This window comes from Myotis daubentonii, chromosome 6 (assembly GCF_963259705.1).
Source record: "Myotis daubentonii chromosome 6, mMyoDau2.1, whole genome shotgun sequence".
Taxonomy (NCBI): domain Eukaryota; kingdom Metazoa; phylum Chordata; class Mammalia; order Chiroptera; family Vespertilionidae; genus Myotis; species Myotis daubentonii.
Genome location: NC_081845.1, coordinates 14,127,634 through 14,151,828, shown reverse-complemented (window position 1 = coordinate 14,151,828; position 24,195 = coordinate 14,127,634). Strand labels below are relative to the sequence as shown.

Below are 24,195 nucleotides of genomic sequence, written 5' to 3'. Positions count from 1 at the left end.
CAGAAAGGTCTATTACAAGGAATGAATGAGTCCATGAGTTAAGTAGATTATATTGATAGTATGCGATGCACCAATATGTAATGGGAGGGAAAGAAAATTCGTGATAAGAGATTCGGAAAACGTAGCCTTTGGGCCTCTCTACCACTAGATAATATGTGATTATGGACAATTCCCTTAATCCTGTATATTTGTGTATATGCACACTACCATTTCTTCAGCCAAAAACTGAAAGTTTCAACTAGACTTTCAGTGCTATCTAGTGATGCTTTTCAGTGTTCATTGTTAGCTTGGCCATCAGTGTTCTCAAGGACTAATCTAAACTTTCAACTTCTCTTATAGTTCTCCATCTGAACAACCCCTCCACATTTTAAAATGTCTTTGTACTTATATTAATATGTAAATCTTTCCAGGTGCTTTTTCTTCTTTTTTAATTGAATTTATTGGGGTGACATTAATAAAATTATATAGGTTTCAGGGATACAGTTCTATAATACAACATCTGTATATTGTATTGTGTGTTCACCACCCCAAGTCAAGTCTCCTTTTATCACCATTTATCCCCATTTTACCCTCTTCTACCCCCACCCTCCTTTTTCTCTGATAATCACCATACTGTTGTCTATGAGTTTTGTTTGTTTGTTTTTGCTTAATCCCTTTACCTTTTTCACCCAGTTCCCCTCCCCCCTCCCCTCTGACAGTCTATTCTCTGTATATATGAATCGGTTTCTATTTTGTTTGTTAGTTTATTTTGTTAATTATATTCCACATATAAGTGAAATCATATGGTATTTGTCTTTCTCTGACTGGCTTATTTCACCTAACTATCATCATAAATCAGCAAACAAGAAGTGTTGGTGAGAATGTGGAGAAAAGAGAACCCCTTCTTCACTTTTGGTAAAAGATCACAATTCCTACTTGACAGAGAATTCGCCTGCAGGAAGAAACTTGTTCACTCCACCTCCTACATTGTCGTGCATTATAAGTAGAATACTGATTATTCCTTCCTGACACTCATGCTTAAGTCTTTAAGAAGTAAATGGATATATGTACATGTATATGTATATACATATACACACACACATATATAGACATGTATACATATATATACACACGTGTATATATTAATAATTCAAAACATTATACATACTTTGCTTAAGGAAAGTGCGATACTCTAGACTGTTTTGGGGTTAATAGCTTTTGTGTTTTGAGAACCAAGTGAAAATAGATGATTCAAAACTATGATTAGTTGTTTTGTATTTAATATGCTTTTAAAAATGCTTTTATAGGAAAAAGGTTATTTGTAAAAATTTTCCTGTTAATTCCTTTGAAAATATAATTAACAGTTCTTAAAAGAACAAATTCATCAGTGTTTTCAAAATTCACAGTAAAATATGTAAAAATATTGCTTTCATCAATTTTCAATTAAAATATTATGCAGACTTTTATACATTTTTATAACCCAATTTTCTGTTGTTTTTAGCTACTGATGCAAATGTGAAGAGCGAAAGTCTTTCATTGGTGCAGCAGCTTGGCATTAAAATGACTGTCAGGTGGGTGAGTGGGAAGAGATCAGCCAAAGAACTTGTATGCCTATAGGCATAACTCATGGACACAGACACTAGGGAGGTGAAGGCCTGGGGTTGGGGGCAGGGGTGGGCTATGAAGGGTCAATGTGAGAAAAAAGGGGACATCTGTAATACTTTTAACAATAAAGATTTTTTTAAAAGTGACTGTCAGGTATATTATAGGGAAATATACCTCCCTTGTGTATATCTAGAATTTTTTTATCAACCTGATATGTGCTTAATAGTATTTAATTTAACAACCAACTGTTTGGTATAATTTATTTTATTTTGGTATATTTTAAATGAAGAATTTATCATTCAGAAAATAATTTTATTTTTAGGATATTGACACATGATTAAATTACCTTTATAGGTAAATCAGTTATGACTCATTATTATTTCAGAGTTTAATTTCAGTGTATTTAAGCCTCTATGACTATCTGGTTTTTCCCCAGAAGTAACTGTAAAAATCAGAACACTGGCAGCACAATTATACCATTTCTAAAATACGATTAGTTTGGATTATCAAGCTATGGTGATGAGTACAAAAGTATTTTAAGGATAAATGCAGAAGTTAAAATGAATAAACTAATTAGAGTAGTTTGAAGTTTTGTACGCAAATTGTAATTTTCAAAGGAGATGGACAAGCTAAACAGCAGTCTGGGAGTTAAGGGCTGAGTCCTGGACCACCTTCACCCTCATTCTTGCTTTTAAATGGGGATCTTGATAGTCTCATTCAGAAGGATCAGAATCACAATCAATTTTTAGAAAGATCCATGTGAAAGATGTTAAAAAGACTGAGTGTTTTTTATAAATTCATAGCCTTAGAATGAAAACGATGGTACTAATACTAGCTCACCCACCTTATTACATAGGGCATATAACACATTCAGTTTTGCAACCTCGTTTTTATTTTAAATACCCTATTTCTGTTGTGAAATGGAATCCATAGATAATATAAGTCACATATTTTTAAATTTATTATAATGGTTTATTGGTAAGAAATAAATGGAAAATGACTTATAATGAAGTTTTTGTATAAAACTACAGTATAAGACGTAGCTGGCACTCATCGTCGTGACTGGCAGCTACAAATAGAGACTTTATTTTGGTGCCTCAAATACTGCAAGGGAGTTGCCACTGGCAAAATGACTTTCCAAAATGGTGAACAGTGCTTAGAAAGGCATCAAATAAAGTACTGTCTTTCCCTGATTTGCACATGGTTGCATTCAGAATATGTAAAAAATATAGGAAAACATTTTATATAAAACAATTAGTTTCATACCATTATAAGTATCTTTTTAATCGATGCAAAATAACAGGCGGGGCATTTGCACATTGTTATCATGCTGTCCCATGTCTAACCTCCTGGCCCGCACCGATTACCATTGGTGCCCCAGTCACTATGACAATAAAAAGTGCCCCCATAAGTTTCCAACGTGGCCCCCTGAGAAGTGCCACTCCCATTTAGAATCCTTGGAACAGATGAACTCAATTGCTTCTTAGATTTAACATTTGACTGTCAACATTCTGTGTTTTAGATTAAGTTCATGTAAAAATACTTATATTCTACTTGTAGATCTATGGTATGTATGTTTTCTCTCATTATTGTTTTTTTTTCCTTTAAAGTTATCAGTATTTACCAGATGAATACTGCTAATCCAAATACATCATAATTATTGCTAACATATATAGTCATTTTTTCCCCTAAGTAGCTATGCCAAAAGTAGAAATTTGAAAACTTAAAACCTTGAGATTTTAAGAGAACTCCACTTTGATAGATTTCTATAAATGAATTTACAATACAGGGCCTGACCTTTATCCTTTTTTATGTTTTGTGGATTTTTAATGTAGATATGGCAAGTTCCTCAACCTGTTAAAAGATAGTGCAGAAAGTGATCTTACGTGGGTGTTAAAGCACTGTGAGAGGTTCCTGACACAGCAGCAAGCTCCTGTAAAATCTTCGCTTCATATCCTTTTTGAGTGGATTCACAGTTCAACTTTATTTATACACGTTTCATAAGTTTTTGATGGGATATCTTTTATAGTAAAATAATACTTTAACCTATATTAGTGATTTATTTGTTCTGATATATCTTCTTAGCATTTTATTCTGTACTTTAGATATACATTTTATTAAATTGAATAGTGATTAAGTTCATTCTTACTCATTGAATCTGCAACTGAATAATTGAAGTTAATTTAATATATTTTCAGACATATATAAGAAAGTTTTAAAATTAGATTGCAATCTAGAAAATTAATATTCTAGATTTAGTAAATCTAGAATAAGAATAAAAATCCATTTATGATTTTATTTGAATTGGTTATATTTCAGAAATAGGATTTGACTCGAAGAAAAATATATGCAAACTACTTGCATTACTGAATCTAAAAATGTGTGGATTTTAAAAATACTTGATTGTGCTAGTAATTTAGCAGACAACCTGAACTAGAGAAAGGGTAGTACTCTGTGTTCATCACTTCAAGAAGTGTATTTCTACAAAGCAGATCGTTTTTCTTCCAGTTGCTAGTGCCATTGGCCTCCACGGGACATTAAAGAAAAGGGTTCATTATAATAGTTAATGTGTAATTTTTATTAATAAAATTTAATTTTATATCAATATCTTATAAATTGACTAAAGACAAAATGAGGAGTAAGTATCATTAATATATCTTTCCTTATAGAGATCCTGGAAATGAGTATTTATGGAGTTGTTATGTTTCATTTTGTAACATAAACTATTATAACAGTTCCTTAACTGTGCTTTGTAATCTGCCTGCAGGGGAGTTATGCTGGCCATGACTGGTTTGTATCTTCTTTGTTCATGATCATGTTGGGGGACAAAGAGAAAACATTCCAATTTCTTCAGCAGTTTTCCAGGCTTCTGACCTCTGCTTTCCTTTGGTTGCCAAGACTGCAAGTTTCTGTAAGACTTTTTAGCCTGTTTTTAAAGAAGCATTTTAAATTTTAAGGCAAATCCTATTTAAATTAATTGGGATCTTATTTTCTTTGTAGATTACTCTGTATTAATTTATATTCATTTTTTGTGTGAATGCTTTTGACTGATTCTCTTTGAAGATACAGATTTGACATTTTCTCAAATATTTGGTGTCTTACCTACTGGTATCTGAATAAGTGATTAATGGTAATAGATGCATTGTTAAATATTAAACTTGTCAGTAAATTATAGAATTTTATATATAAAAAGAAAACTACTGAATGAATATTTTTTATTTTGTGAGAAAGAATTTCTTAGTGAAATTACAACATAAGATATTAAGTTGAAGTTCATTTTTTCTATAGGAATACCTAATCCCAAATAATAATTATAACAAAAGTAACATTCATATATGCCTTCTTTGCTAGTAAAAACATGAAAGGGAGAACAAATTAAAGGAAGTATTTCATATTCATATAAACACAAAACTCCATTGATGAAAAATCAGGCTAAAATAATACTTCAATGAGCTAGTGTTGTTCAACAGGAAGGTCAAGGGATGGTAATACACACACACACACACACACACAGTTCTCTGTTACGCCTCACAAAATAATAATTATTCAACACAGGATGTTAAGACTTAAAAATTCTAATAGAATTTAAATACACATTTATATATATATTTTAACTTTTTTGTACAATTCCTGTGCTTTTGGTGTGGTACCACTATCCTTAACGATGTCTTGTGTCCTTTCAGCCAGACAGCCAGACAGTCTGTTTTATCCTCTCCAGAAAATAACATTTCAGACTTCTGCTCAGGTTACATGAGGTCAGATGCTCAAAGGTTCATCCAGGCCTTCTCATTTTAGCCCCTTCCTCTTTATCCCCACGTCCAGAGATTCCTGGCCATTCCTTTTTGAGGCTTTGAGGATTCTTCAGAGTAAATTGGGTTGGTTCTCAGCTTTCTCTACTGTTAACTTAGGATTCAGCTTTTTCAGGCCTGCAGTCTAGTTTCTGCTTTCCAGTTTCCAAAGTTGTATTGCTTTTGTCCCCTATACGTTTAGATTCAAATTTTACAGCAAATTGTAAGTCATGGCACACTTGTAACCCATTTGCAGGTCATTTGTAAGTCATGTGACCAATCATTTGTAGGAAAGAAAACCAGCATTAAAGCACCTTCCCTGTTTACATGTAACTGTAAATCGTATTTATATTTGAAGATTCCATGTTCTCATGTGTCACAGCCCAGGTAGAACTAGATTTTTCTTAGTGTCAGGAATAAAATGACTCATCAGAGCTACCTATACTGGAAGAAAAAAAAACACACTAAGAAACTGCTTACTGTGTTTCTTTTTTGTTTTTAAGCACATACCTTCTATATTTAATCACTAAAGTAAAATACTGAGTGTTATATTCCAAGCCAAAAGTTTTACCGATATTTTTTTCATGATTGTAGCATAGTGTGTATATCAGTTTATATGTTGCTTAGATGATACAGTAAATGCTATTGTTATCCTATATATGTTCTGCTTAACCTGATGTTCTAGATTTTATTTTGAGTTACCTTTAATAAAAGTTACCATCCTTCTAGAGCATTGTGACTAAGCAAAATATATCAAAACACTAAATGTATAACAAACATAATTTATAATTTGATGATTCAGAATACTCTTTGTTGTATCCATGTGGCTCAGAGCTGTCATTGATCTGGGTTTATGAACACCATTTACTATAAATTAGAGTTATAAAATGGAAATTAATAAAAAAATAAAATCAGTATAAGTTAAGTTATTGTGATTGTGTGCAATTATTAGAATATTTTCTTGTCATTCAGGCAGTAATTTGTTGTGAAGCTACTCTATGCAAGGTTTGGTGCTAGAAGCTTGTTTTGGTTACCCAAAAGTATGGCATAATTTCTTCCAATAAGTATAATGTATAAAAGTAGAAGAACTCTTGCCTTATCTTTGGGAATCCATTACATAATAATGGCTTATTTTCTTTGAGAATGTAATTACTCTATTGCCACCATCTCTTAACAGACCAACTCTAAATATGTTGTTTTTCAATACAATATAGATAATGTATAAGAATTATTTCTTATATATATAATTCTTATACTACTATTATACATATATTCAGAAAAGTATTATCTAAGTTTGTATTGAAAATTAAAATGTTATGTATGTTTAAGTTGACTTTTGCTTTTATATATGTTTGTTATATTCATTAATTTTACTCTATAAGTACTCATTAGTGAAACACATTGTGCAGTTCATATTATTTTTATTTACTCAATAGAAAGGTTACTTTTTTGGTCTTAGACATTAATATACAAGAAGTCCATTTAATATGCTATGTATGTCTTGTCATCAGTATAGAGATTAATGTTCTTTGTGTGTGTGTGTGTGTGTATTGTGAGGTATCTTCCTGAGAGCCTATCATAAAATATATTTTCATACAAAATATCTTTTCCTACAAATATGTATTTCTGCATGTGAAATGGTAAATCATTTATGATGATGAATGATAAAACTAGAAAACCACTGATAAATTATTTGACTTATGTAATTTTTTTATGTGAGCTTGGTTTGTTTTAATTTAATAGTATTAACATTGTTTTATTAAAAAGGTTTAAAAGTAAGAGTTGCCTGGTAAAGGCAAGAACATAAAATGCTTTTCTGAAACTTGCTAAATTATGTATTCTTCAGATCTAATTTGAGTATCAATTTTTATTATAAGTCTATAGGGTATAATTGCTGGTCTAAGAATGTTTCTTGACATAAACTTATATCTTCAAGGCTATCTTTGTTTTTAAAAGAAGCTATTGTGGTTAAATGTTGGATTTATACTAACTCATTAAAACATTATGAACATTCATGATAATAAATTGTATCTAATAGCTAAATTTAAAAAATAAACAACTTTATGAAGATTTTGCTGTAAAATACAAGTTTGTAAATATTTGTGTTTATATATCTACACATATATAGTATATGGACATATAAATAAATATAAATATACTTGTAATTATAAATATGTGTATAAAATATATTTATAAAATACTTGCTCTGACAACTTTGATGTAAATGCATTATGTATTTTTTGTCCCAGTTTTAGAGATGAATTTCTTATGGAGTACCCAATTTCAGTTATTAGTAACACAAGTTTGTATTAACTTAGAAAAAGGGGATTAGGCAAATACCTCTAAGAGCTGACAAACAAAAACTTATTAGCATTATGGAATCATTGGCCAAAGCCAAGAAGAGTAAGTATATTGAAACATCCTAGGTATTAAAAAAGTACAGCATTTATTACTCCTGAACTCACTCATTTATTCTTTCATACAACACTCACCCTCAAAATTCCACAAAGGATTGAAATTGCCAAAATTCCAAAGTGTCAACTTCATTCCTGTGTCTCAGAAAGTATATCATACTGTCTTCATTGAAATTTATGCTTTCTACAGAGTTTAACATTCTGACTTTTAAATTTATGTAACTATAATATTTGCATAATTTGTTATGCCACTACATTAATTTTGAAGTAGCAATTCAGAGGAAAAGATTTAGAAGTTTGATTATTTTAAATTAGCCGCATACTCATTAATTCTCAATTTCTCTCTTTTATGCAGAGGTACCTACCTGTTGACATTATAGAATCTGGCATCCATCCCATTTATTTTTGCAGCACTCACTATATTGAAATGCTGCTGAAGACAGAGGTGCCACTTGTGTTTTCAGCTTTTCACATGTCTGGTTTTGCACCATCACAGGTAATTCATAAGGGAGTAGCATTTCTTCAATTCCCAGATTTCAGTGTCTTTAAAGAAAATTACATTCTCATCAGATATAGGAAATACACTTAAATTAATAAAACTATTTTTGTAAATATTTATGCCTTTGCATTTAAATTCCTAAACTGGCTTCTTCTCCTTGGACCTATTATAACAGATAGGTTTACTATATAGGAGGTACCAGCCATTCACAGAATTCGAGTTCAAGTTCAGCTATTCAAAGGTATAGACATTCTGAAAGTCTATGACATGCAGGCTTTTTAATGGAAACAATATCTTCATCAGAAGGTTAATTTATGGATTAAGTAACTAAGGGCAATAATTGGTATCAGCACTGAGTATCTGTTATGTGAGATATTGTGTCTTATCTAACAAGAAAGCCTAGAGCTGTGTGTCTGCTGTTGGGATCAGAGAGGTTTTAATGACTTTTCTAGGGCCTGGAATTGTACATGTGGTCACATGACAGTAGCCGCAGATGTTTTATGGTTAAGAATATCTTGATCTTGGAGCTTATTTGGCCTGTTTATGTGACATATTGGATAGATTTCTTAATAGTAAACCATCCTCTATTCCCTTGTATTTGTCCTACTGGAAACACATTCCTCTTAATTAGATAGTACTTTTCTTAAAATGACATGTTCTTTTATACTTATTTTGAAGAGCTCTTCTGACATTTTTTTACATTTACTTTTATCCGGTTACTAGCCCTGCTTAGTTTTCAATTTCCTGAAATTAATGAGAAGTCTAAATATAGCAAGGAAATTGCATGTAGTGGAAAGAGATACTCTTCCTCAGCCAATTCTAGCTCTTTTTTTAAAAAATATATTTTATTGATTTTTTACAGAGAGGAAGGGAGAGAGATAGAGAGTCAGAAACATCGATGAGAGAGAAACATCGATCAGCCGCCTCCTGCACACCCCCCACTGGGGATGTGCCCGCAACCCAGGTACATGCCCTTGACCGGAATCGAACCTGGGACCTTTCAGTCTGCAGGCCGACGCTCTATCCACTGAGCCAAACCGGTTTCGGCCAATTCTAGCTCTTAACTGTGTCTGTACCTAAAACATTTCTGAGAATTTTGAATCACAAAGTGTTTAATTCTGGTTGAAAGTAGTTACTTAAATATTTACTATAAGCTCAATAATCCATTCTTTCAATTCTTCTAAAAATCCCAGTCAGTGAGTAACAGGTTCTTGAGAATTTATTTTTGCCATGCTTATCTGGATTAATACAATGCATATTGTCTAATACCTCCAATTATTTACTGGTTCCTAACATATATCCTATAATTTAAAAATAAACTACCAAAGGCTGTGGGGAAAATTTACAATACCTCAGGGCCCACTGTATCAATTTGGTATCTATCATTTTGGCATCTGCTTATCAATTTGACTGCTTACATGTAATAAGCAGATTTATCTAATACAAACTACAGCATTATTTCTCAGCAGTAATATTATGTTTAACTTATCTAATTTAAAAATGCCTTTTTAATGGTTCCCTTTGTGAGCCACTTCAATAAGTTTATGTTTAAAGTATATGTCATTGTTTTATTGAAGTATCTGACATTTTATTGCTAATATAGAACATGAAACTCCTTTTAAGTAACTAAGTGGGTGTATGTGGTTAAGTAATTTTTGGGGTATTAATTTTGTATTTAAAAGCTTATTCATTTTGATCTAACTAGAAACAGTGCTTTTTAAAGTTGTTAATTTATAGACAACTAATGGGTTGGGATTGCTTTATTAATGAGAGATTTGTGGGTAGGTTGCTAAATAAAATAACAGCTCTGTAGAGTAAAAATCTCAACTAGAATAAAAAAATAAATATAGTTAGAATTATATATTTATTGATGAGTTTCTTTTAAAATTAACTGAGGTTGGAAAAGAAATAAAAATTAAAATATATTCTTTCCTTTTAAATGAACAGAAAATCACATTTTCTTTTCTTTTTTTTTTTTATTTTTTAAAATCTTTATTGTTGGAAGTATTACATAAGCCCCCTTTTTCCCCTATTGACCCCCTCCAGCCCACCCCTACTCCTGCCCTAGGCCTTCACCACCCTATTATCTATGTCCATTGGTTATGCACATATGTATACAAGGTCTTTGGTTGATTACCTTCCACCCACCCACCCTCCCCTGCCTTCCCTCTGAGATTCCGCACTCTAACAGAATATTTTCTTTTCTTTTTTTTTTTTTATTGCTTAAAGTATTACAAAGGGTATTACATATGTATCCATTTTATCCCCCCGCCCTAGACAGTCCCCTAGCCTCCCCTATCACCCAGTGTCTTATGTCCATTGGTTATGCTTATATGCATGCATACAAGTCCTTTAGTTGATCTCTTACCCCCCTACCTCCTGCCCCCCAACCCTCCCCGGCCTTCCCACTGCAGTTTGACAATCTGTTTGAGGCAGCTCTGCCTCTGTATCTATTATTGTTCAAAAGTTTATAATGGTCTCTATTGTCCATGAGAAAATCACATTTTCTAATTAACTTTTGACCAGTTTTACTTTTGTTAAAAAACTGTCCTCATTGAATTTTTTTAACTTTCCTGGCTGAAGTAGAACATATCTTTCATGACTTATCTCTTGTAATTCCTTTGGAACATCACTTGGCATATCACTGACGATTGCACTGTGCTGTGTCAGCAAGTGGGCTAACACGGAATCCTCAGGGTACACTCTAGAAAACCTCTCCGTTTTTCTCTTCTGTGGGATCTCTGGCACTGCCACCACCATGGAAGAAGAATTATAGAAAACTATTTTATAATTCATATTTTGTGACAGTGCTTTTTAAAAATGTAAAATTATACAAATGAGAAGCAGAATGTCAATACTGGGAATGCCCCTTGTTCAGAGTCATACTTAAAAATGTGTTCCAGGCTTTGCCTCTTCTCATGTGCGAATGCTGCTACTTGAAACAATACCTTCTCGTTCCCTATGCCCCATCTTTACTTGTCAGGTTCTTATCCTTGAATGTCTGCCCAAAATGGTGCATTTCTGTCCATATAGGGTGCATTTCTATACATATTGTGAAGTGATTTTTCTTCCTTATGAACCTAAAAAGCTATTTAAATGTTTCAAAGTGTAATTAGGTGTAAAGAACATTGGTTTACTATAAAACAATGCTTGAATGTATGTAAATGCCAGAAAATTGCAATGGCATTAGAAACTATACAATAAAGAATTAATTATAGATTCTGGGGTGACTTTCTTTTAACCAATTTGGGTAAAGGAAGATGGATACATACCTCTGTACATATATTTTAACTTCAGATCTATTTGTTGGAACATATAAAGTTGGTAGGTTTAAAGGTTAGACGGAGTTAGTGATTAGCAGTTTCACACCATTCAACCTGTACAAGAGTAAGACCAACTAGAAAGAAGATGGACAAAACTTGTGACCTCTTTTATTGTTGTCTCCTTGCTAAGCTATCCCTGAAACTTAAAACTGAATGAGACCTGTTTTCTCTGGCTACAGGGATTATTGTATTAATTTCCACTCTTCAGTTGTTTCTCCTTCCTTCATCCAGAGACTCTCATTTTTATTAACAAAGCCTAGACATAAGTTGATTGGCATTAGTAACTATAGCAAAGAACACAGAGAGAACCCTGGCAACCCTTCAAATGAATTGAAAGTATCTCTTCTAGTCAAAGAATCATTGAATGCTTTAACCTAGGTAGTCAGGTGGGAGCAGGAGGTATTTTTCTTCCCAGTCCAGTAGAGCCACATTATGTGGGTATTTGGTGGACAATGAAAGTTGGTAATGAGCTCTGCATGCCAGCTTACCCTCCTGGCCGAGGTCGGGGAGAAGAATCCTATCAATGTCAAGTGGACAGTGAAGTTGGGACCAAAGAAAGTTAACTATAATCTGCCTATTGACAAATATTAGATATTTATAGACATATTCTAATTCAATACTGAGTTGACTCATAAGCTCAATGAAAAGATTTTGGAGCCTAATAGGAGGGAACTTAATATTTGTAAAGGAAAATTTTATACCTGAGAACAGAATTACAATAAAAAACAGAAGGAAATATTTGATCATATATAGTTGTCATTATCAATAACAAAATAGAAAATATGACCAGAAGATGAGATGAAAAGATATGCCCATAATGGCTGAAATTTAAAGTTTAATGGCTGACATGAGTAGTAATATATGGAAAACAAAAATTCAATGACACCATCTGGTATGGGCTGAATTGTATCCCCCTAAATTCATATGTTGAAGTTTTAACCCCCAGTACCTTAGCATGTGACTATTTAGAGATAAGGTCTTTAAAAGTGGTAATTACATTATAATGAAGTCATTAGGGTACACCTTTATCCAGATGAGTGGTGTCCTTAAAGGAATAGCAGATTTGGACACAGACGTGTACAGAGGGAAGACTGTATGAGTATGAAAAGAAGCTGCCATCTATAAACCAAAGAGATTGGCCTGAAGAAACCAGCCCTGCCAACACCTTGATTCTGGACTTCTCCAGAATTGTAAGGAGATAACTTTCTGTTGTGTAAGTCACCCAGTCTCCGGTACTTTGTCATGGCAGCCCTAGCAAACTGTTATAACATGTAAGGGCAGTTTAAAACAGAATCAGTGTACCAACATTTGAATCAGAGGTATAAAACACATTGTAGAAACTATTTTTAAGGGGACAAAGTGATAGAGCAAAAGAAAATTTGTCTCTCTGTATCTTTCATATCTACAATAAATTGAGATAAGCCACCCCATCTGTTCCCATTTCTTCCTTCGCCCTAAGACATAAAACTATAGGAGAAGATAGGTTCAATAAAGGAAATCTTTCCTCAGTGGTAATTCGTTGATCATTATGAAAGCTAAAATATTGTAAAGTAATTAATTGTCTTAATTTCCCAAGGCTGCAGTATCAAAGTATTATAGACTGGGCTGCTTAGAACAGCAGAAATGTACTGTCTCAGAGATTTGGAGACTGGAAGTCAAAGTCAAAGTGTTGGCAAGGCTATGTTCCCTCTGCACATACCAGGGGGAGAACTGTTAGGTGCTTCCTGCCCAGCTCCTAGTAGCCTTAGATGTTTCTTGGCTTCTAGATACATCAACCATTTGTCTTCTAGTGTGACATTTTCTATGTGTGGCTTTCCAGCATCTTCCCTCTGTGCATGTCTCTGTCCAAATTTCCCCTTTTTATATGGATGCCAGTCACATTGGAATAGGGTTTACCCTGTGACCTCATTTTATCTTGATTACTTCTTTAAGACCCAGTTTCCAAATAATGTCACATTCATAGGCACTGGGGTTAGGACTTTGACTTACTTTTTAAGGGAATACACAATTCCATCCATAACATTAATGTACCAAAATGTTAGCAATGTTGATCTCTGTGTGATTATTTTTTCTTAAACTTTTCTGTTTGTCCACAACAGACATGTATCTCTTTTGTATCAGAACAAATGTTATTCGAAAAGTAAGAGAAATCATTTTTTTAGGAAGACTCATTTTTTAGTTATCCCCTTCATTAGCTTTCAGTTTTTATGTTATATAATTCTGTTTGGTTTAAATTGTTTTCTGATTCAGTGAGAGTCCATTTGCATTAATGTAACATTTGGCAATCTGTTATCTGCATAATTATACATCTGTGATTATAGGTAGGGTAGGAAAAAAATTCCACCTCTGAATTAAAATAGTCTCTTGGCATTTGTTATCTGTAGAGAGCAGACTGGTGTTACGGATAAGAGGAGGACAGATGAGTAAAGAGGGCATTTAGCAATGGGCATTTGTACAGTGTGAACACCATCAGTTGCCCCCAAGTCCCGAGTCCCAAGGCCATGGAAGTTTCCTCATGCATTAAGCTAATAGGCGAAGCATACTTGTAGGCTTATGTGCAGAATGTCTTTCTATTTTGATTAAATGCTAAGCTCTTCATTGGTTTTATGTGAGTTATTGGTTATTGCTTTTTGAAAGTCAAATATGGTCATATAAACTTTCTAAAGAACTGATTTTTTTTTTCAGATTTGTCTGCAATGGATAACTCAGTGTTTTTGGAATTATTTAGATTGGATAGAAATCTGCCATTATATTGCTACTTGTATTTTCCTTGGTCCTGACTATCAAGTGTATATCTGTATAGCTATCTTCAAACATCTGCAACAAGACATTCTGCAGCACACTCAGACTCAAGATCTGCAGGTCTTCCTAAAAGTAAGTGTCTTTCTATCTAAAGGGAAAATGGTTAAGAATTAATACTAGCTAATTTTTATGGGGTGCTTAATGTCATATGATTTTCTAGACTCACATATAACCCTAAAAACAGCCTTTTGAGGTAGGTACTCTTGTCATTCCCATTTTTAGAGATGAGGAAACTGAGGAACCGAATTAAGTAAATTGCCCCAAATTATACAGGTGGTGATGGACCTGGGATGTGAAGTTAAGCTGTCTGGATCCAAAATTTTGCTTTTAACTAGTGTGCTATGCCAAAAGGCGTGTTAGTTTTATATTTCTGTATCTTTCTTAGTCAATTAAAGTTCAAGTTTCTTTGTTAATGCAGAGGTTTAATACTTTTTAAAAAACATTTGATATATTTTCTTATACCTTCATATTCTATATTTTCTAAACTTCCAGCTATTTTTTATAAAAGGTTTTATAACAGTTAAAAAATCATTTCCACGTATAAGTTAATATTTTAAAACAAGACCTAGTTGCTTACTTTCTCATTCACAATAATGTGACTTTTGAAGCTCTGGGCTTTAGGAAATACATGATATATAAATGTATGCAATTTTTGATGGCAGTCCAACTCTATTTGTTTTAAGTTAAAATCTTCCCTTGAATTTAAAGTATATTTCCCTCCATCTATTACTTTTATCATCCCACAGGCACACATTGACATACATACACCAAAACCAATATTTATCATTTGCTAGTTTTTCTCTAGGTCAGTGGCTAATGTCTATGTAAATTAATTTTATTTTTATTCTTTACCATTACATATTTGTCTGAGCTCTTTTCCATTTAGTGATGATTTTCTGTAAATAAATGTCATTGATCATTTGATTGCCAAACTATCAAGTATTTTATTTCATAAGTACTGAATTAAAAAAGGTCTCAAATGATTATATATCACTAGAATTATGATCTTAGAAACATTCCTAATGAGAAAGGATACCAAGACAATGGTTGTACATATAGGAGGAAAACTAAGGTAGAAAATGAAAAAAAGGACCGGCAAGAGGTAATTGGAGTACAGGGGTGGTTAAACAAAAGGGAATTATGTTGAGGACCAAATGTGAATTTATTTTCAGTAAGGAGTGTTTTCATCAGCTACATAGTCAGTTATAGGGGCTTCAGAGTGTGAAAATTTCCCAAACTCATATTTGTGTATTCCCTAATTTTCTATCCTCTTAGCCTACTTTAATTTTTCTTCCAGTGTTTGTAACCAGCTGAAATTATTTTATATATATTTTTGTCAGTCTTCCTCAGTAAAATGAGTAAGCTCCACAAGAACTTTGATTTTGTCTTTATTGTTTACTAATGTATTTTCAATGCCTGGAACAGCACCTAATACATAGTGGGTGCTCAATAAATACTTGTTGATAGAATAAACAAAAATATAAAATATAAAGGGAAAGATGAATGAACTTAGTTTTATTCACATTGAATATCAAACATTACTAAATTCTTCAAATGATTGTCTTTAAGCAATAAAATAAATTTTAAAAAAATAAATTCTTCAAATGATTGTCACTTACCTTCCTTCCTGCTACAAGTGTGTCTTTATATTTTATCATCTCTAAATCTGATTAATGGTGGTGACTATTGCAGTTTTATCTCTTTCTTGACTATTGCTGGGAAAATTGTAATAGAGTTTGCAAATGTTGACCTCATTAAATGTGTCCCAAAACTCTGTTGTTCTCTGCACATAGTGCTATCAATTTAAAACTAAAGAATTTTTAAATGAGAGGAGAAAATTATCTTTACTAAATCATATTTAAATTACTGAAATTTTAATTGAATTGGTTTAAATCCAAATTAAGGACACGCTGGCAAAGGATTAATTGTTAGTACTTGTCCTGGAACAAACCTTATTTCTTACTCCTGCTGTTTGCAGTCATCTAAGGGATTAGAAGAAATGCCTGTCAGATATTGACTTGACTTTTTTTTTTTTTTTTCAGCAGGTAGGTCTCAGCTTCACTGATCTCTTTGGTGGGCAGTTACTTTTCTTATGAGATAAATTCCAGTGTACTTTATTTAAATATGCATTTACTACCCCTTTCACTACTCTATTAAGTCCTGCCTTCTTGTTTGCAAAGTACATAAGCTTATGCACACCATTTTTCACTTACTGACATATTAACCAATAATGAAATTTTGATTAATGACGTGATTTTTTTATATATCTCTTGGAAGATCCCTTAAGGCAGGAATAGCTATATTATTCAAAAATTCCTCCTTTCACTATAGTCATAAGGATTAAATCTTGGAAATTATGCTTTATACTTTCTGATCTAAAATCTCAGCCTAGTACTAAGGGAGAAAAAAAACACCTTAACAATTCTCCATTAGTATTTGCCATAGCCAGGCTAATATTCTTTTAAATTACATGTTATTTTCTGACTCTGCATATTTAGTAATAATTGCTTCTGAGAGGAAAGAAGCTGAAGTAGAATAGGAGACTTTTACTTTTTATATATACTATATTTGTATGTATTTACATGGGTTTTTTATTTTTAAAGAATGGGCTCAGCCCTAACAATTTGGCTCAGTGGATAGAGTGTCAGCCTGCGGACTCGAGGGTCCCAGTTTTGATTCCAGTCAAGGGCATGTACCTTGGTTGCGGGCAGATACCCAGTAGGGAGTGTGCAGGAGGCAGCTGATTTGATGTTTCTCTCTCATTGATGTTTCTAACTCTCTATCCCTCTCCCTTCCTCTCTGTAAAAAATCAATAAAATATATTAAAAAATAAAAAAAGAATGGGCTCATACTTTTTTTGTAAAAATTTTTATATTAATCTTTATTGTTGAAAGTATTACAGATGTCTCTCTTTCCCCCCCCCCCATTGACCTCCTCCACCCCTCACCTATCCTCCCAATACTTCTTTTATAATCAACTAATTTTTAAAAGGAAATGGAATCCTATATAATAAAGAGCTAATATGCTAATTAGACTGAGCAGCCAAACAACCTTCCAGATGTCCTTCTGGACGACCTTCCAGATGAAGCAGGGGCTGCGAGGGCCGAGCCCCTTGCACGAGTTTCATGCATTGGGCCTCTAGTCATTATATAATATAGATGTTTCTCTCTCTCCTTCTCCCTTCCTCTTTGAAATTAATAAAAGATATAGTAAAGAAAAAAAAGAACGTAGTCCTTGGACATGGGGTCCTGAACATTTTTATCTGTGACAGATGATGGTTTAGAAATTCTGGAGTCCAGACAAAAATATCATCCATCAATATAAATGTTCTCAAATATCTCAGCCAGTTTGAATATCTAAAGTTTGTGTTGTTGTTGTTAATGCAGTGCCCCTCTCTCTCTGTCTCTCACACACATGCACACACAGAAGGCACACATACAGACTGGCCTTATTGCGTTCCTCTCAGCATGCCAAGAGGCTGGCAGTGATCTTGATTTTAGTTTGTGAATTCAACTTGGGGACAAACGTCACTGAAATGCCAGGCCAAGAAAAGATTGTCTTCCAGTGAATATTAGACTGTGAAGGCTCAAAATTCTTAATTAAAATGGTTCAAGTAAATCTTGCATATTCTGGCAAATCAATTTAAAATTATGAAAAAATCAGATTAGTTTCATCCCAATCAGTTAGTTGTCAAGCGGGATTTTGTTTGTGTGTTGCTACTGCAGCTGTAGCTCCAGGGCATGTTGGCAGGCTAAGAAATGGAGATCAGACTGAGAAAAACCAATGGAGTGCTAAGCTTTCAGAGACAAAAGTATACATCATATTACAAATAATTCACTATCTGAGGGGATATGTAAAACATGTTCAGTATCATGTAAACTGGTTTATAGATGTTTTCTGCACCATCCTTATATCACCTGAAGTCACCTGAATTAAAATTCTGGCTCTGTTGCTAACTGTAACCTGGGGCATGTTGCTTTACTTTTCTATGCTTCAGTTTCTTCACCTGTATAATTGAATGTGAAATAATACCTATTACATAAGGTTTTTGAGGAATGAAATGAGGTGATCTCTGTTAAAGTACTTATAAACATTATCTGGCACATTACAGGTGTTGTTTTTTTTTTAATATATTGTATTGATTTTTTACAGAGAGGAAGGGAGAGGGATAGAGAGTTAGAAACATCGATGAGAGAGAAACATCGATCAGCTACTTCCTGCACACCTACTGGGGATGTGCCCACAACCAAGGTACATGCCCTTGACCAGAATCGAACCCGGGACCTTTCAGTCCGCAGGCTGACGCTCTATCCACTGAGCCAGACTGGTTAGGGCACATTACAGGTTCTTAAAAATAACTTATTTGAGTTTCTACATTCCTGTTCCATGCTGTTCCCATCCCTCTCTTGTTCTCATTTAAGAAAGAGATGTGTAGCGAATACAGCAAAAGAAACTGGGTTTTCTACTGAGTTAAAATCTAGACTATATACTTCTGTTCCCATTTTCCCCCTTTAGCTCCAAGAGGTCTTAGTATAACTTAACATATAGTAATACTTGGCATTGACATAACCTTCAGCTCTACCTCCAGAACATTCATTTACACTGCATCTGATCAAGATAATGTTTCTTCATGTACCCAGCCAAAATTGAATCATCTCACTAGTCATCTGCCTTTCAGCTGAATCAAAAATCTCTAAGAGCCACATACTCTATTCTAAATGTTTAAGAACCTCATATTCTATCCAAAACCACACTATTTAAACTTCCCTGATCCTAAGAGTCACTAGGGTGCTTATCTAAGCTCAGATATCTAGACACTCCCAGACCTTTTAAAACAGAATTTTCATGACAGAGGCCTCAGTTGTCAGATATCAGTACAAATTCTCAAGTAGCTTGAAACTTTTAGACGATATAAAAGTGTCAACTTTGGGGCTTGAATCCAGAATGCCAAAATCAGGATTCAAAAGTTTTTGAAATATGATATCCAGGTATTGTTTCTGAAATATGTTTTTATTGATTTCAGAGAGGAATGGAGAGGAAGAGAGAGAAACATCAATGATGAGAGAGAATCATTGATCGGCTGCCTCTCTCATGCCCCCCACTGGAGATCGAGCCCATAACTTTGGCATGCGGCCTTGGCTGGAATCGAACCCGGGACCCTTCAGTCCGCAGGCCGATGTTCTAGCGCTAGCCCATGAACCAACCTGCTAGGGCCATAACCAGGCATTTTTAATTTTACCAAGCATCCTAGGAGTGACCCACCAGAAGAAACATAACTTGTAGGTTGTTTGTGTTTCTACTCCTTTGATCTGGTAAGGTTATTTTTCATACTATAAGTCAGACAGCATACAAAGGGTCATGTCTACCAAAGGTAAAGAGCAGAGCTGTGTTCACAAAACCCCTTTTCTTATGTGACTGTTATTATGTAATTTGTTGCTTCTTATGTGAAATTTGACATTATTGCAAACTCTTTGTTAAATGATCTCAGTGTAGAGTCAGTTCTACACCTTTTGTGGTAAACTTTTATGTCACTTTCTGGTGATTAAAAAAATCAACTCTTTATTTCTATTTAACCCACTCAAAGTGACTTACCTTACTTTTTTCCTTTTTATTGGGTGACATTGGTTAATAAGATTATATAGGTTTCAAGTATATATTTCTATTATACATGATCTGTATATTGCATTGTATGCCCACCACTCAAAGTCAAATCATTTTCCATCAACATGTATTTGGCTCCCTTTACTCTTTTCTACACCTCCTCCCTTCCCTCTGGTAACCTCCATACTGTGTCCAGGAGTTTCAGTTTTATATTCCACTTATCAGTGATATATGGTTCTTAGATTTTTTCTGACTGACTTATTTGGCTTAGCATAAAATTCTGAAGGTCCATCTATGTTGTCACAAATGGCAGTATTTCATCTTTTCTTATGGCTGAATAGTATTCCATAGTATGTATGCACCACATCTTCTTTATCCATTCATCCATCGAAGGACACATTGGTTAAGTGATCTCAGTGTAAATTCCGTGTCTTGGCCACTTTGAATAGTTCCTCAATGAACATAGGGGTGCGTATATCTTTGTGGATAAATGTTTTCAAGTTTTTCTGATAGATGGTTGGGTCATATAGTAGCTCTATTCTTAAGTTTTTGAGGAGGCTCCTTACTGTTTTCCATAGTGGCTGTACCAGTTTACATTCCCATCATCAATGAATGAGAGTTCTTTTCTCCACAACCACATGAATGACTATTACTTGACTTGTTGATAATAGCTATTCTAGCAGTTGTGAGGTGTTATCTCATTGTAGTTTTGATTAGCATTTCCCTAATAGTGAAGTCGAGCATCTTCCCATGTATCTCTTGGCCATTTGTATGTCTTCTTAAGAAGATTTCATTATCTCTTAGGAAGATTTCATCATCTAAGAGTTTGATTTATTTTTTGTTAGCTGTAGAGCATTTTTTGGTTTGAAAACAGACAACCTTGTTTTATAGGTACATGATTTCTTGCTATCATATACATACACAGCCTACTAAATAAAAAACAGTACACATTTACTAACAACATGAAATTCCTTGTTTGTAGCTGAAAAAAGTGACACATCAACTATTTAAAGTGTATAAACTTAGAATTGTGTGTCTATCTGAACTAATGAACTGCTCCTTTACATTTTTTGACAGGAAGAAGCACTGCATGGGTTTCGAGTGAGTGATTACTTTGAATACATGGAAATTTTGGAACAAAACTACCGACCAGTGTTGCTGAGAGACATGCGGAACATTAGAGTGCAAAGCACATAGAGATCATGAAACACACAACTTAATTTTATGTTTTGTTTATTTTAAAAGGAAATGAAGGGACACTATTGTTGCCTATCTGCATTCATAACAACATATGCTTTGTGGAATATACATATTATAAATCAATACTGAGTTTATTAATGTAATAATGTGTTCAAGTAGGCATTTGCTCAATTTTTGATATGAAATGAATTCATTTTTATAAGATTGCTTTTTTTGTATGGTTGTTATAGAGTCAGATCTAGCTAACCTAAGGCCCTTCATGTTTCATAGTTATTTCCTACCTAGATCTCCTGTTTCACCAGATGTTTAAAATATCTTTTTAACAAGTTTGGAAAGAAACAGCAATATTGTAAATGATTTCTTTACTAGCCAGAAAGAGTCCATAGAGTCAAGGAAAGGCAATAGTTTTCTTTATTATTATTTTTTCTGCACATTTAAGGAAAATAGACAAAACCACAGCTGCTTATTTGACATGTGGAGGAACAAATGATATTTATCATGGCAAGTTGTAGGAAAAATGTCATCCCTAGACATAATTGTTTTTCTAGGAATTGCTTTTGATACCTATATCAATTTATAATTCTCCATGTGAAATGTAGTCTCTACATGGTTCATTTAAAAGATAGATTAGTTATTTCATACTGATAAGCATTTCACTCTCATTAGTTATGCATTTTCCTTGGTGATAGATTTGATTTGTACTGAATTGAAAACATTAAGAAGAATAGATTTCTAAATTATTTTAAATTACCAACAATATGTTTTATTTAAATAGAAGTCTCTGCTTCAATGAGATTAATATGTTAGGGTCTATTTTCTTATAACTGCCACAATTAATATATGAAAGATAATACATAAAAATATTAAATTGTTAATTTTTCAGTCAGCAATTTCAACAAGTTTTTAAGTCAACCATTAAAACCATTCTGAAGCTCCTCCCCTGCCCCCCTTTTCAACCCAAAATGGCTCCCCCAAAAAACTCATTTTCCTTTTAGGATGTTGAAACATCTGGTACTGTACAGTTTTCAATTTTTTGGCATTTAAGCTATTGCAATATCAACCTTCCAAAATCAGGTCTTATGTTGTAAATGCCAACAGTAGCTTCTCAGTAATGGTTTTCCTAAAGGGCATTGAAAAAGTTGAGGAAAGAAAATTGAGCAAGTTAATTTGACATATTGCTCACTTTATCTCTGGATGATATAAGTAAGAGAGTCCTAGGTGACCCAAAACACCAAGCTTACTAGTAGTGTACTTCAAACTGAATTTTGAAAAGCTGTTCCACAGAACCTGTAATACATGTTTATGGGTTCATTCCTTTCCATTCTGTTCCTGAGTATTGTTATTAGTCCTAAGAAACTTACAGCTTTATTTCTTTTTTAAAATTTCTTACATGGTAATTGGAAATGTTAGTGGAGAAGAAACTGTAACTTAATTTTGTAATATCCATTGGTGATTTTGACTGGAAAGTGAAGTAAGATCTAGAATCTTCTAGATAATAATAATTACAATTTGGAAAAGTGACTTCAGCAGGAGCCAGAAAGCTTTGATTTTCGTTTGATAAATACCTTATGAACAGTGACATAAACAATGAGCAATTTGCTGAATAAATGCCAACAGTAGCTATTAACATGTTAGCTATTGTATTGCTAACACTGAATTATTTTTGCACCTGTCTTTAAGAATACTCTTTAGAATAGAAATAAATACAGTCCTCTCTTGCCTCTCAGTTTTGTTTTCAATTATTTATAAGTCTGTAGGACAAATTTATTTTTAACTTGTGAAGGGACCTTATACATTGTACAGAATTGTAATAAACTATTTTTATTATACAATGTATACAAATTTATGAAAATTTAAGCGCACATATATAAAACTTTGAATATCTGTTTTCAAAATTTAATCTTTAGCCCTAACTGGTTTGGCTCAGTGGATAGAGCGTCGGACTGCGGACTGAAAGGTCCCAGGTTCGATTCCAGTCAAGGGCATGTACTTTGGTTATGGGCACAACCCCAGCAGGGAGTGTGCAGGAGGCAGCTGAATCGATGTTTCTCTTTCATTGATGTTTCTGACTCTCTATCCCTCTCTCTCTCCCTCTCTGTAAAAAATCAATGAAATATATTTTTTTAAAAATGTAATCTTTATAGTTATGCCTTCTCATGCCAAAGAATATGGGAAGGTAGAGTAAGTCTCATAAATTCATGTTAACTTCCCAACAGAATTCTACTTGAATTTATGATTATTAAATTATGGGGTGCTCTAATTTGCTCTTCTAGACATTCAATCAATTATACCTATTTGCCATTGTGTGGCTAGTTGGTGTTAGCATGGCCTGGAACCTTTAAATTCAATCCTCTTTCAACTCTATTATTGATTTATTCATTTAGTCACTCAATATGCCTTAATTAAATTCCTACTGTGGATCAGGCACTTGGTTACCTATGGTTCTAATCTTTTCCCTCATTCAGATTTTTGTGGGAGTAACAGATTATATTTTCTACTCATGTTTTCCTTGCTAGTTAAATATAACAGAAAAGAAATAAAAGTCCTGAACAATCCAATGTTAGACATATTTTTGTAGTTTGTCCAATTTTTCTTTGTTTTCTTTCTGTTTTAATAGGTTAATTTTTCATATTCTAGATTTAGTGATGTAGACCAGATTGATGTACCATGGGTTATCAGTGCATTTTTAAATTGTTTTCTATTTTTAAGTGATAAATTAATATTTACTTTTATGTGACATAGAATTTTACTAATGTTCTTTGTAACAAAATTGACATCTACTTTTCTTTGGTAGGATAGTAAGAGAGTTATTACTTAAGTCGGTGCCAATATATTTACTTATCAGATGAGTTTAAACAGGGTCAAGGTCGTTAGCTTCATATAAACCTAAATTTATAGCACTAGCAATATTTTAGCCTTTAAAATCAGTTAATTTCTTTGGCATGTTTCCCACCCCATAATCTTCTGTTGGCAATAGGCCATCA

At 33.3% G+C, this 24,195-nt stretch overlaps 1 protein-coding gene across 1 annotated transcript in view; it reads left to right on the top strand.

The window, feature by feature from the left end:
• Nucleotides 1–22,937, top strand: part of TBC1D32 (TBC1 domain family member 32) — a 114,494-nt gene extending 91,557 nt beyond the window's left edge. Inside the window, exons 28-33 of the mRNA XM_059700210.1 lie at nucleotides 1,481–1,550; nucleotides 3,420–3,535; nucleotides 4,341–4,495; nucleotides 8,142–8,282; nucleotides 14,294–14,482; nucleotides 21,089–22,937. Of these exons, the coding sequence (XP_059556193.1) occupies nucleotides 1,481–1,550; nucleotides 3,420–3,535; nucleotides 4,341–4,495; nucleotides 8,142–8,282; nucleotides 14,294–14,482; nucleotides 21,089–21,208 (791 nt within the window). The 3' untranslated portion in view covers nucleotides 21,209–22,937. The remainder of the gene's footprint in view (nucleotides 1–1,480; nucleotides 1,551–3,419; nucleotides 3,536–4,340; nucleotides 4,496–8,141; nucleotides 8,283–14,293; nucleotides 14,483–21,088) is intronic.
• The last annotated feature ends 1,258 nt before the right edge of the window (nucleotides 22,938–24,195 follow it).